Here is a 15,953-nt window from a genome sequence, read left to right on the forward strand (position 1 = left end):
AGAGGGATGCCAGGCTGAGAAAGCAAAAAACCCCTAATGTTGCAGTAGATAGGCCAGCTTGGGGACAGTTTGATATTTTGTAATAATTCAGTGACAAGCATTCTTTGTTAGTTTCCCTGCTGTGATTATGAGGCTGTTAGAAGAAGGTATCATTAATTACAGATTTATTATCTTGCATGGTCCTCCTTACAAGTTACTGGCATTTAAGTGCAAATTAAGTAATTTTTCTAAACAACAAAACATCATGACTGACAACAGCAAAATTTCTCTAAAGTACATTTAGCTGGGTAGATGACCAGAATAGCTGCTAAGATAACTCTTCCTTTATATTTCAACTCCTTGCCTTGTATTTGCCTGCTACAGGCTAGTGGCAACAGACCACATATCTAAGGTCATTTTTATCCCCTTGACAGAAGCCATATCTTACATGTAACTGGGTAGTTAGAGCTATCTTTAAAATTGCTGACGGGAATTGCTGACCGTGCGGTGGCTGAGAGCTCAGCGTAAGTGAAGCCCCTAAGTATTTACCTTATTTCTCTGCTGGATTTTGCAGCCCACACTGAGTTCTGCATTGCTACAGCTGAGCTGTTTCCAGAGTTGAAGATGCCTCACTAAGGTCTCCTTGACCTGCAGCCCCAGTAACATAACTGGAAAATATAGGTCCTTGAACTAGAATTCCCTTATCCAAGGACGATTTTTATGCAGTTTACGGACAGCAATGCCTCTTCCTGTTATTGAGATGCTGTACTAAAACCTTCATTAATCTGCACGGACAGACCAACTTTCCCAAAGGAGGATTTTTTTTTTTTCCCCACCAAGTTATTCACAAAAAAAAAGAGTTTGAAAAGTCCTCTCTAATTCCCAATGATACTCAATAAGACCTAAAAATATTTTAAGTAGTACTGGCCATCGTTCACTATTATTAAAAACTTAGCATGTAGACTGCCACCTGGTCTTACTCCTAGCGAGTTTCTGCAGTAGAAACTACAGAGGCAGACTGAAAGAGATACGATCTCCCTGCTGGCTATGGACACACACTTAACTCCAATGGAAAAAATATATTTACTAACTTTTTTTTTGTAATGTAGCTCAGCTTTCATTCAGTATTTCTGCTAAATAAAGTGTATAACATTATGAGGTGCAAGGGTGGAGTATGGTAGGAAATGTCCAAGCTACCAAGGATGCAAGTTAAGTCTGTAAGGGTTTTCAACACTACAGGCCCACATGCAGCACGGTGCTGCACCTAAACTTCTGCTACCAGCATTCTGGACACTAGATAACTGATCGAAACCACATTAACTTCATGAAGATACCTTACAATGCCTACTGTAGCAGCAGAATTATCCAACGCCTTGAGCTTTAGCCATTTATTAAAAATTTACACATTTTACAAGATGATTTGTTGCTATAGTTCACAAAATTTAATTAAATCCTTAAGATCAAAAAGGCAATACTAATGTGTGCCTTATGAACTAATAAAATTTAGTGTTTATTTTTCAAGGTTAACTATGTCACAATTTTCTTTTTTAATGGAAGGGGAGTCTAAAAAATTAAAATTACTAGTAGAAATGTCTACTTTAAGGAATGAGGATACTGTTCTGGAATAGCCCAACAGAAAGATTAGTAAGATTGATTCATTTATCAATTCATTTATGAAATTAATTTTATTAGATTGATTTCTGAAATTTTAAATCCAAATTTATATTTTGGTTGGCAGAAAAAATTTTCTTAAGGAGTGTAGTATTTCAGAATATTCCTATCAAGTTTTCACTGTTAGCTTAAAAGCAGAGATACTGAGACAGAGATGCTAACACACTCTGCCAACCTTGTCCTATCAATCTACCACAGAAACAAAGAAGAGCTTAACTTGAACTCACACACACATGCAGAACTTTTTACTCTTAGATCAGTCCTAATTAGAAGCAATTGCTTTAATTGCCAGCGTAAACCAAAAATGCAACTGTTGTTCTTCCTGTATAAAACTCACACAACACAGGATTTCAGAAGTGGAAATAACAAACTTTTTTTTTTTTTTTAACTAATTTTATTGCCTTTCTGTTCAGTTTTTCTCCCTTATATCTAACAAACCTCTACCATTTGGTGCATGGAGTTCCCATCCTCTGGTATTCCCTACCAGTTAAGGAATAAGATTCAGGATATTAAAAATAATATGGAGAACTATAGAGCAGTCTGGTTTTTTCTGTCAGTAGATCAGAAAATGATGACTGGCAAGGTGACTATTCCCAACCTGTTAGGAGTTTACTGGCAGGGCAGATAATAGTGCAACATGCAGCTCTACAGCTTGAAAGGCCAGCCAGAATGACCTTTCCTCTCAATACAGGAAAAGAGAATTTTGAATCATTGAGTGCAGTCAGTCTCATTTCTACTGCCAAGAGGTAGTAATGCCCTGGACAGCGGGGAGAGTTGATCAGAGTGTCCTACCACCTAGGGAAAGGAGACTGACAGATGCAATTTTATGTTCAGAGTGCCGCCTCATGCTCTGAAATGAATTCTACACATGATATAGTACAGCAATTTGAAACAGTATTCCCAAAGTCAGCATGTCTCAGTGATACAAAACCAGGGAAATTCAGGAAAAAAGGCATGCAAATTAGATATTAGTTTTAAATGAATCACACATAACTTAGTCAAGCAATAAATCTGTATGAACTGAAGTGGCAGGCTGGCATTGACACACAATTATGCGTAGTGTTAAGTACCTTATAACTGCAAGTGACATGGTTGATTTCATTTAGGCCATTTGTAGTATAACAGCCAACATGATTACAGATATGGTTTACAAGACAGGCCAGTTAGATAGCTACTACATTTATAGCTTAAAATAAAACCACATTTTGGAATCTGCTTATCTATACAGCCAAATGTTCTTCCCAATAAAATGCCAAGGAAAAGATTATAGTGGTATATGGAAAACTAAGACAGAAGGAATCACAGTACATTTGTATTGTCAACTCATTGACCTTGTTAGATCTTATAAAGATGATGGGTGCCCTCATGAATGTCCTACACCTTCCTTGGTTATTCTCTGGGCCTTTAATACACACCATATTTAACCAAACACAAAACGTATTTCCAGATTAAGACCTAAAAATATCCTTTTTAGGATCTGTTTTTCATACTGATCTTAATCGACTTACTATGCCTATGAAAAATGCTGATGTTCAGCAGACAGCACACTTCCAAAGCCTGGTATTTTAACTAGTGAAAAGTCTTTTTTTAATACTAATTTTTTAATTTTAATTTTTAATACTAATTTTTTTAATACTAATTACAATGGAAAGCTTTGCAGTTGATCCCCATTACTATGGAGGCAGATAATGAACTGCCTCGGCCAATTTATGGGGTAGAGGTATGGCAGTCTTCCCATCGCAATACGTATGTTTATGGTGATTAATCAAGTAGAAGCCTGAAAAAAAAGGATAATTTGGCGTTGTATTCCTTTACTTAACGACAACCCATAATACTGTCCTGCACAGTCTGCTAATTTTTTAGATTATCAGAGCCAAAACACCACCAACAAAGTAAACCTTCAGTTACGCAAGTAGTCATGCTGATGTTTGAGTCAGATTCTGGTTCACCCTGTGCAACTGTGCTATAAAGATGATATCCTATTTTGTGCCACCTCTTAGATAACTGTTCATAACGCAGGTTGCCTCAAGTCGTCTTTAACCCGAATTTTATGGAGAGGTGGGAATTATGATCCACTCCACCACACCTTGCAGACTCTAAAGCTGTATCATGATACCTGGCCCTTATATACTACACCTGATACACCTCCGGCACTCTTCCAATACTAGTTCAGCTGTGAAACCAAGAAGGTGCTTCCCCTTACACTGGCTAGATTGTTGACTATCATGTTACCTATCATCTGTCATTCTTGTATATTTCCCAAATCATGATTCAGAATCAAGATAGCACAGGTTGAAAAGTCAATTGCCCATTTCAGATAGGTCTGTGCTGCTGAGAACTGTCATTTGTCAAAGCAGACTCAGTCTGATTACCTATAGCGAAATAATTATATTCTGAAATTCCTGTACCAGGTGCTGACTAATGAAGAGTTCAAACAAGGGTAATGGAAGAGAGCATATAATTTTGGAGAACATAAACAGAGTCCTTACAGATAATATCACTCATCTGACTCAGCATAATTCTATTTTTTTTCACTATTGTAACTCACTGCTCTTCAAACCTGTATAATATAAACAACAGTCTGCCAAACTGTCATTTAATATTTCTTATGAATTCTCATTCATGGTTTCATTTTCAAAAACAGAGCAGATATTCCTTTATGTAACATGGAAATACAGAGTACTTTTAATTCTGGATTAGTTGTAAAATGTTGTTGCTAAGTACTTCAATAAAATACAGAAACAAATTGATAAATAGATTACTGCAAAAGGCTGGACTTAAAGAAATTTAATTTCTAATTTGGCTTTTTGCAATCTTCTTATATTTATCTAGGAAATTATTTAAACCTCTGCTTTGTTTTCCCTTCTACAGCATTTTGCTATTAATCTTTATTCTGTTAGCTCACGGAAGACTATAATCATGCTGTGATAAGTAAAGAGAGTTCTGTATTCTTAAAAATATAAACCTATACCTTCCATATAGAATTTTATACCTTCTATAACTTTACACTTACACCAAAGACTATGTAAAGGATTATTTGGTGATTTACCTGGTCTTGAGGAAGGAACTCTTGCTATCTCTAGGGAACAAGGTTTTTTGGTCACTGCTGCGTCTAGTGAATCACAAAGACTGTTGTCATTTTCTGAAGTAACTGCATCCAGAGGTACAGAGGATATTGCTTCCAATGCATAACCTCTCTTCTTTGAGTAAGATTCCTGAAATGCAAAAATTTAAGTAAGTGAGATATTACTCAGATGACGCAGGAAAAAAATGAGGTTCAATAACTCTGGCTAGCAGGGTTTAAAATTCAGCAAATTAAATACCACATTCTGCTGAAATCCAAATTTGAACAGACTGGAAGAATTACTTGCATGCTAGAAGATAACATTTCTTGTTTCTTTAAATTTTTGTGTAAATAGTTCTTGTTTAGTTACAGAAATGTCTTTATTAATCAAACTTTGCATTTAACAAAAGCTCCAACATAACTGGTCTTGCCGTACCTGCTTTGCTAGGTTCTAATTCAAGGGATGTCTCTTATTAAATTTTTTTAAATTATATCTCATGACAGTGATAATTACATTAACCATTGCAACTACTTCCTCTTTGGGGATGGTTTTACAATATGTTTATATTATGTATAAGAAAGCTAAAGATATGCCATCTACATTTTGATGGCAGGATCCTAGGTTGTCAGTGAAAATGAGTTACTGCTCTGTATTTGAGTGAAGAGCAATAATGATGCAAGGTCCCTTCACAGTGATACAAATAATGAATTCCCGTCATTAGCAAATGTTGAGAGAGGGAAAAAAGGAGTCAGAAGTTTTGCTGGTAGATTAAACTGTCCAATCAAGCAGACTGTCTCTGCTTTAGAACATCAATAAGAAGATACCATATAATTTCACCAGAGCTTCTTGATTTGTGATTTATTTTCTTTAATCCCAGCAGAAAGCAATTGCATGAGCAAAGACATATTTCCGCATCTTTCTTACACTGGACATATGGATGCTTGGGAAAGTCAAGCAATGCACATAAATCAAATATGGTATAATAAAACTCAAAGGGTCAGAAAGCACCCTCGCAGTTAGATATTATCATAGCACTACTCAGAAAAAGATTGAAGAATGTGATGACCACAACAGGATGTGGAATAACAATTTCTTCAACAAGAAGAATTCATATTGCCTAAAGGTAAACTGTGGCTGTAGATAACAGTCCCTTTTTTAGGTAAATGATTTATACTGTTAGCAGATCGTTACGCTACCAAACTTTTTGCAGTTTTTCCTGCTCAGTGTGTTGTGACCTGATTTTTATGAGAGTTCATAATTTGGTAATAATTCAAGGCCTCTCAAAGGATAGGGTGGAGATGGCAGCTACAGGAGCTCCACTTCAAAATTCTACTTGATGACTTCAGTAGAACTGAATTTTAAATCCTCAGTTAAACCACCACTGAATAAAGAACTTGAAAATGAATACTGGAAACAGTTAACAGAGGTAAAAAATCATACAAAATAAAATAAACAGAACACTAAGAAACATTTGTAATAAAAAATGAGTACGTACTAGCAAACAACACAAGATTAGGGGTCGGTGTTCAAAAAAGAAGAATGCAATTGTGTCTCTACCTCTTTTACCCTTTCCTGTTTATGTATAGTCAGAGTATAAACTCTCTGCATTAGCAATCTTACTGATAAATACTAATAGTAACTAGTTTCAGCTAGTGGACTCTAAATACATAACAAGGAATTGGAAAAGTTTGTAAGTGGGCTTAATGCAGCTCCAAATACAACTTTTTAAACTTAAGCCATTTCATTCTTTAAATGAAGTTAATAGAAAATTATTCCTGCAGCCCACATCCTGTAGGGAAAAAACCACAACAAAACACCACAACAACCAACTTTTTAAAATGCTGCAAATAACACTTGCATAAAATGAAGCATGGATATTAGGAAGAGTACAACTGAAATTATGAAGTTTACAAACACACAATTTTATTACTGGAATAAATGTGCATGAGTTGAAACTCGAAACCTTGGGTTTAAATTTGAGAGGACTTTAAAAACCTTGGAATTTACAAATAACAGCACTGTTAACTGCGTATTATATTCATGCCTTTTTATTGCAATAAATACAGAAAATATTTCTCTGCATTGTGTAACATGGAGGCATCAAAGTGGCTGAAGTGCAACTGCAAGACAAGAGGAGGATTCCTTTCTACCTTGGAAAAAAGGCATTTCTACCTTGTCCATTTAAGTCTGCTGTTAAGACAGAAGCAAAAATTTATTTACCAAAGCAATGACCGAAACAGCAGACTTCAATTTAATCCTTGTACATGCAAGTTTCTGTAAGAATAGGTCCAAATGCCAAAACCCTAGTAATAGTAAATCTGTCTAGAGAAGCCCACGAAGAAATACTGCAGCCTTAAAATTGTCACCAAACACTGAAGTGAAAGCCTGCTCAGCTCCTGAATTCAGCTACCAAAAAAACCCCCAAACGCCACCATTAAATATTGATACACAAGACATATGAATAGACATTGGATCATAACTTTATGTCTGTGTCACCCAATATTCTGTCTACAAAGGCAGCAACAGCGCTGGCCTAGAGAACAGTGAGACCAGTACAGGACGAGGACAAGCACGTATTAGTAGTTCTCCTACAACCATTTGAGGGTTTCCCACTTGATAATCGAAAGGTGCTTTCTTTTGCACATCCACCAATCAAGCTTTCTAAAACTATCCCCTCAAGTTGCCTTTAGAGCATATGTCACTTTTTACAGTTTGCATGCACCCCATTTTGTTTTATCTGTCTTACCAAGTTTGATATTGCTAATTATTGTACTTTAGAAGGCAACAAATGGTTGTTCTTTACTTATCCTCGTGATTTCACAGACCTCTATCACACTTCCCTTGTCCTCTCCTTCAGGGAATGAGAAATTCTCATCTACTCACCCAGCTGTTCCAGGCTTTTGATCATCCCTGTCACCCCTCACCCTCTCAGTCTTCAGTGATGTGACAGGGATCAGATTTTCATATGGCATTCAAGATGAGGGCTCACCAAGTACTCATACTGACATAATGTTCCTTCTTTTGTACTCTACTCCTTTCCTAACTGCTCTTAACATTCAATTTGATTTTCTGATTGTTATTCAACATTCTGTAACTAACATTGCAAGAATATAAATGTCAGAGAAGAATAAATAAAAATTATGGGGTTACTGAGAAAATGGTTGGAATGTAAATTACTGACAAGTAAATTCTTCCTAAATCTCTCCCCAATAAAGCAAATATGATAACAGTATGCCAAGTAGAACTTCAATAAGTTAAAGTCAAAAAAGAATTGTTAATGTTTTAAAAAGTCTGGGATTCTATCCATTGATAAAGACTACAAGCCATATTTAAAAAGTGCATATGCAGCAAAAAAAGGCAAACTTCTCATTGCTGGAGAAAAGCAATGTAGTTGTCTTGTTGCTGCAATGTGTTCTCCATTTTGCAGGTACTGAGCATATTCTGGAAGTTTTGAAGTTCTAAACTAATTCAAGTTAGATGTTAGTAAATGACATAAAATTGTCTTCAAGTATCAGGCATCAGGCAATGTGATTCCATTTTTTTTCTAAGATTAAAAGCTCTTCAACACTCTTCTCAATAATATGAGTTCTGTTGTCTCACCTCTCTCACTGCAATGAGCAGTAACTCTACAGTAATCCTACATGTCCTAGATAGTTTCATCTGCATAATAAAACCTTCTAAAGAAATACTCTTCCATTATAGTTGAATAATCTTTTGTCCTGAAATAAAAATAATCTAAATTTTTAAAATTAGAGATTATTCAAGATCAAATTTCTATAAACTGTTCCAAAAAGTTGAAGATGGCATATGTAACTGACTACCACTATCAAGTCAGAATTAGTTCTTATTTGAAATCAGAACTTTGTAAAAGTCATGTGCTGGGCTGCCAGTACATTAAAACAAGTATTTTTGTGGAAAGGCTAAAAATACATACACAATAGAAGTGAGAGAAAAACAGAAGAGTGAGAGTAGGTGGGTCACTGGGAAAGCATGAGAGAACAGTTTCCCATATTGATAAGATATAAATTAGATTTTTGCCTTCTAGAAAGAAACAGCAATGTGAGACTGAAGTTGCAGAGCACATGCCAGGGAAACACCATGGCCCTTACTCAGAGGCCTCCAGCCAGCTGGGTCTCTTCTGAGCATATGCTTGAGGGTATAATAACTATCATATGTAATCTGAAACCTAAACAGGACTAGAAAATAGAAAGGGGGGCGGGGAGGAGGAGGGAGGATGTGATTGTTTATCAGTGGGAATTAATTTGCTTCTAAAGTATCTAGATGGCAATTGCAAATGGTTATACACAAGTGTGAAACAATATTCTGTAACATGAGTAAACCTTCAAAAACCACATGATATTGAGTTAGGCCTTTTTTCCATGTTTCTGCCAAGCTTCTAGCTACCCTTGCTTCTGCCTTCTAGATACTCTTGCACTCCTTATAAGAATCAATCTTATGAATGAATGTATGCTCAAGGACTGAGATATTAGCAGTACATAAAAATTTGTGCTTGTGTGACCTAAGAATAAAATGATAGAGGCACAGTAGGCATCTAATCTAAACTGACATTCTGACAAGATGATGGAATTTGTATTTAACTGAAAATTTTTCATACCATCCATCTCCTTTCCTGCATAAATCAGGTCAGTTGAAGTTTTATTGCTTCCCTGGAACATGGGACAACATATCAGTCAGGCATGATTGCCAGGCGAGCAACAGCAGAAAAACTGTTCTTTAAAGATGTACTGTTACGTCTCATTCATCACTTTCATCACAGTTATAATTCATGTAGGTATGCTGTGTCTCATCAGGCAACTATTAACTTATAACTTATAAATTCTAAATTTATGAACAGTTGTCTTGACCTCCTGAAGTCTAGGCTATTCACAGATGAAGGCCACACCATATCCTGCTATTTGAAAATTTACTAGATCTGTATTTGCTTAAGTGTCTCTTTTGATATATGACTTCCTTGTCATTAAACAGTCCTCACAATTTATGTAAGACACCTAATAAGAATTACAAAGGTTAGAAGAAATAGCTAGTTTAGCCCTAAGGCACTTTTTTAGACAGTATGGGGAGCAAGAATGCCCCTATGCATATTTATACATGAAAATGTAACTTAAGGACACTGGTTTAGAAAGGGAGTGATTAGAGGGCAGTTTCAATGGCTTTAAATTATATTTTCAGACAATTCAGACTTTTAAAGAAAATTTTATGGCTATAATTATTGATTATCTGCAAGTATATAATGACAAGAAGTGGAAGTAAAATACAGAGAGTTTCTTTTCTTCTGAATAATAAACCTGAAAGGAGAAATATTCTTATAAATGTAGAAAGGAAGAATGCTATGTATCTGCCATCTTTAGAAAATTTCTTTTTCATTTATATAAATAATGAAGATCTGCTATTAAATTCTACCCCTTGAGATCCACCAGGGCTTCGTATCTTCTCCCCTGGGTTGCTGCATGCCAGAGGAACAGCATGAAGAATCCAAGTGGCTCTTCTTTCATCGTACTGGGATAAATTCTGCCCAGTTGTTCTTTAGGAGACTACTATGATACTTCTATTAATAAAACTGCAGGGAGTTATTGATCCAAACGCTCCATCAACCCAAAGTCAATGATTACCATGAGAGTGAGCAATGACTATTGCATTTATCCCATTTATGTCACAGAATCACAGAAATATAGAATAGTTTGGGTTTGAAGGGACCTTTTAAGGTCATTTAGTCCAACTCCCCTGCAATAAGCAGGGACATCTTCAACTAGATCAGGTTGCTCAGAGCCCCATCCAACCTGGCCTTGAATGTTTCCAGTGATGGGGCACCTACCACCTGTCTGGGCAACCTGTTCCAGTGGTTCACCACCCTCATTGTAAAAAAAATTCTTCCTTGTATCTAGTCTGAATGTGTTTGCATCAAACATACTTCTTGATGTTTGTAAACAGACTGATGTATAACATTGTTGAACTGGGACACTTCACACTGAAATATTCATGATAAGTAACCAAAGATTGTTGGGAGGAATCCAGAATTCAAGCAAGAAAGAAGCCCTGACCAGTGACTGAAGATAATGAGGATAGCTTTTTGACATGCAGCAAGGTGCTTGGGAGAATGCTCGAACCTGAAGGGTGTTGTGTGAGTTTGTCACAATAATGTACTGAGGAAAAACAACTGAAAGTATTTCCTATGTCATCATAACCCAAAACCACAATTGGATGGTGAAATATTTATTTTGACTGCCTCTCCATTGAAAGAAATCAGGAATATTACTATAATTTTATGGCTAGTAAAAACACTTACCTATTACTAATAATTTAACCAAAGTAATTTTTATAGTATCGTGTAATTAGAATCATTTTTCATGAGTCAAACTATGATAAATGTTCACTGTTATGACAGCTAGAAACACTTGAATATGTAATTTGTCATAGAACAGATAATAAGGTTCACTTCATGATATATTACAGAATCTGGAAAATCCCCAATAATCTCATTTAAGGGTAATGACACTGGAGGATCTACTCTGGTCTGCACAAAGTATTTATAATATAGAATTTAAAAGGGTATTCTCTTTTACCCTCTCATCAAGCATCTGAAACAGTGGGTTTGCTGTTGTAGGAATAATACATGTACAGAATTATCTGAAATAATTCTTTCCCTCCAGCACCTGAAACAGCCTTTATGAGTAAGTTTCAGTAAGCCTTTGAAAGAGATTAGAAAAATGTTCATTTTAATAAACGTGCTAGATTTGTTGTCCTGTATATTTATGTTGTTACAAATGTAAAGATGGCATGTAATTTTTCAGAAACCATTCAAAAAAGTTAGATCTGCTTTTTCAAACTTTGTGTTTGAGGAAAAATGAGCATTACTTACATAGCACCCCAAATGTAGGTTTATCCCCTCCTTTTCAAATGCATATTTTCACAAATCCTGTATAGAATCTAAAATTTGATATGAAAAGTCTACAGATGTCAATCCCTGAAAGCCAAAGGTTCCTACAAAGCTTTACAATACAAAACTCACTAATGTATCTTAAACTATAAATATCTGAAAATATGGGTAAATTGTGAACATAATGAATGCAGTGTTAACCTCAGCAGCAGAAACATATCACTGTATTTTATGCAGAGTTTTCATAATTCTATCTGGCAGATATTCAGAATTTCAAATGAAGTTAGATTGTTGTAGTCATGTTACATGCTTTCCCATGCATACAACATTCAGGCCATGAAAAAGAGCAGATGTTTCCTCTAATAAATAACTCACTGTGACAAAGAATATACTGCAAGTCTACATAATCTGGTTTATGCAAATGCTAATGGTCGTGTGTGGCAATGTAGAATAATACAATAACTGGTTTAATAAATTATTCTTAGTTTAGCTGAACAAAATGCAATTACAAACTAGAAAGTAATTTCCAGGTTAAATATCCTCCCATTTTTCCACTGCTTTCATGAACAACATTAAACAAAAAAACATGTCTTGTTTGAATATCAAGCTATAGGAAAATGCCTATGTAAAATAAAGGCTATTATATTAAAAAGATAAAATGAACTGAAACCTCAGCTCCATGGAAACAAAACTTCTCTGCAAGTTCCTTATGCTCTAATGCCTAGGTTTTAAACACACACGCAGACACACACAAAAAGCACTTAGCTCAATACATGGGGAAAATTTTGGTAAATTAAAAATTCAGGATGAAAAAATTAAGAATAGAATATCACACATTACTAAGAATGATAATAAACCACTAATTAATCTTTGTCAAAGTATCCAGGTATCATTTCATAGCTGGAACTTCATACACAAAGGAGGGCCCATACATTTATTTTCATCCAACACTTTCTCTAGTAAGAGATAAAATAACTCATTGGAAAGTGAGAAGTTTAGGCCAGAAGATGTCTCAGAAGGTGAATGAAGAGCCTTAGTAGAGTGTCACAGTTTCAAGGGTGTCAGATTCAAAGTTCAAATCACACAGAACACTGGAGGAAGGCTTTTCTGGCATCTACTGTGGTCAGAATCTGCTTTCCACTCTCCCTGAGACTGCTAAATACATGTGTACTTTGTCAGACTCTGGACCTCACTTGGTGACAGCCCAAAGATTTGAAGGTGGTTATGAAAGGGCATTTTACACAGTATGTTTGTTACATAATCAGACCTCTTCACTCAAAAAAAGGAGAGGGTTTTCTTATTTGTAAGAAAAGGATCACAACAGATTTATAGCAAGAGTGGTAGATCTCCTGACTTACAGGGATCTCAATAGTATGTGACTAACAACTGACAGATTAATTTTGAGCATCACAAAATCTTTTTGTAAAGTTACCATTAAATCACTTTCCCCTAAGCCAATAAAAGAAATATTTTCCACTTTGGGCTAAGGTTTTTCAATGTGCTTGAGAGCATGTGTGAAATATTCACAGAAAGAGTGAATAAGAATCTAATAGTTCTGCTTTCGGACCACAAGGTAGTGAACCATTCATGCTTCTTTTCGCCAGGTGCAAGACTCATAGGCATGTCCAGCTCTTAAACAAGCTTTGTCTCCTACTCTACTAAAACTTACCCATCTTAGGTTTCCAACAGAAGCAGCAAATATGAAGTAAAAATAATCCCTCATATTATAAGGGCCAAAACCACAGAAAATGTTAGATATTGAGAAACTCAATTTTGAGAATATTGAGAAGTGGTTCTGTAAATGCAGAAAAAAATTAACACACCACTCTATGTTAAGCAGGCAGGCTGAAATTTTCTCACATTTTATAGCTTCATTCCTATCAATTACTGTGCCAGTAAATGAAAAATATATGGGTTGCTATGGAGGGAAGAGAGGAACTGAATACACCTGAGTAGATCTGGAAGAAAAACATCATCTGTGTGAATAATAATTTTCACTATTAACATAAAGCAGAAAAGAACACTAGAACTGCAAACTGACTTGATTGGAGGGCAGATAACATCACTAAAATGAGAAATTACAGAAGATATTTTGTTTGAAAAGAAAGCTTTACCATCGTGTGTTAATCCACGACCTGTTACAAATAATCGGTGCGTTTTTTGAAAATATCCTGTATCTGCCCATGCGTCTTGTTCTGAAGTCATGTAAACACTCACAAATTTGCACAATAGAAACCAATTACTTGATGCCATACACAATGGATATAGAAGCTACAAATAAACATTTGCTATTTCAGGAAAGGGAATCTCCTATGTTTAAAAGTTTTCCAGTTTGATACTGAAGAAGTAAAAAATTAATTATGTTTGGTATAAAAGTGATTATTTCAACAGTGTAAGCCAAGATTCTCTTAAAAGAAACCCCTCCTACACAAGCTCCCACAGTAAAACAGAAAGAAGAAGAAAATGTTTTTCCAAATATTAGTTATTGAAACTCATGTTATCAAAAATGGACAACTTCATTGTGAATCATACCTTTATCTGGTACACAACTGAAGAGAAAATGAGATAAAAAATGTTGTTCTTCTGTTGATTTTGTAATTGTTCTTTAAAGGTCCCAAGATACATGCAAAGTTTGTAAAAGTTAGTACTTTCTAATTAAATAGGACCAAATAACCTCTGTGTACAGTAAGCATGGTATTTCAGCAGTGTGAAAACTAACCTTACCTAACAGTAAGAGACAATCAGAGGGAAAATCAATTCATACAGCAAGTTAGAATTGGTATTTAAAAACCGTAAAATAAATTATTCCATTACAAAAGGAGAAATATAGAAATATGCACAACAGTTGTAGACAAATGTTATTACAATGTTACCCATATCTCCTACATTCTTAAAGAACCCAGTCATTTCCTATTTCAAACCGCAGTTTAGAACCATAGTTCTTAATGGGACTCTATGAACTGTGCCATTTCCTGGCCAAAAACGTGCCAAAACTCACAAAACTCACTAACATTCATAGCTTTATGGATACAAAAGAGTTCCATCATCCAGTGCTATCTTACCATACTGCCTACGTACTCGGCAATTTTATGACTGACTTGGCCATGTTGAACTCAATTAGCTAAGAGTGAAATATAAAGACAATACAGCAGCATAGTCACCTAATTCACTATTCATCACTGAAGAAGAAACATTCAGCTAATAAACATGCTCTTCAAATAAGGAATCCCACTGTTTTATGTCAAAACTCTACTGCTTTAACTGTTACCATAATGATTTCTATGGTATGATAATCTACTTATTTATTGCAAATACTCAGCCTTAGTTATTGCATAAGGGAAACTGTGAATGTGGGGATTACATACAATGAAATGAATAAGGATTATAAGGGAACCAATGTCACATTTTCAATGAAATTTGAACTTAGAAAACTTTCCATAGGTTCACGGCAAGATTCGAGTTTCAGAACAGCTACCACAGAATCATATGTCTGGCCAGAATTCAGGAATCTTGCCCCAGATTTGCAGTCACATAAGCTGTGTGTAATACTTTTACTACAGACAGTCTCTCTTAATGCTGTGCGACCTTCCTTCATATGTGAACAAACTACTATGTCAGTGTTTCACACAAACAAGAAGGTAAAAAGTACACAACTCTTTGCCTACTGATTCTATTGCTCTAGGTTCTGATTCAACTATTTTCTAACTTTTCAACAAATGAGTAACTCAACTTCAAAACAGCAATGTAAATGCCTAAAGTTAACATACACTCAAGTACTTTGCAAACTCAAGATCCTTTCATAATTTCACAATGAGGAAACAGTGTTGATCAGAAAAAGAAACCTGCTACTCAGAAAACCTGTATTTCATGTGGAACCACCTCAAGTCAGACAACAGGAAATACTCCCAGTGCATCTTTCTTTCTGGGTTGAAAATGAGATTCTAGACACTTACAATCTGATCTGTGGACTGTCTGCAGTTCTTCTTTGGTTATACAGTCCTGATGAGAAATAATTGTCCTTAGAAGATGTTAAGATAGCTATCCTTAAGAGGCAGCTCAAAAATTGTTCATGCACTTTACAATAGAACATTATTACATTCAAAAGAAACAAAAAAAAGATACACTCAATCCGTCCACTTTGGAACTGGGCAGAAAGGAGTGAAGGAAAGCCTTCTGCTTTGTCAGCTGTGTGCCCTCTGTAAGTGCCCTGCTGTTTAATTTGCACACAAATTTAGCTCAAAAGCTAGGCATGTAGTCAAACAGATCCCTCTACTTCGTGTCTCATGCTGGCTGGCTTCCAGTGGCTTTCTGTTCAACATAAAAGAGCAATCAATTGAACATCT

The 15,953-nt window shown here is 35.5% G+C and overlaps 1 protein-coding gene across 10 annotated transcripts in view; it reads right to left on the minus strand.

Annotated features, from left to right (window-relative positions):
- Positions 1-15,953, minus strand: part of ANKS1B (ankyrin repeat and sterile alpha motif domain containing 1B) — a 447,444-nt gene that overhangs the window by 308,097 nt on the left and 123,394 nt on the right. For all 10 annotated transcript variants that reach the window (XM_054812812.1, XM_054812811.1, XM_054812807.1 and 7 more), the window contains one exon: positions 4,700-4,865. In XM_054812812.1, the coding sequence (XP_054668787.1) occupies positions 4,700-4,865 (166 nt within the window). The remainder of the gene's footprint in view (positions 1-4,699; positions 4,866-15,953) is intronic.

This window comes from Grus americana, chromosome 1 (genome assembly GCF_028858705.1).
Source record: "Grus americana isolate bGruAme1 chromosome 1, bGruAme1.mat, whole genome shotgun sequence".
Lineage (NCBI taxonomy): Eukaryota > Metazoa > Chordata > Aves > Gruiformes > Gruidae > Grus > Grus americana.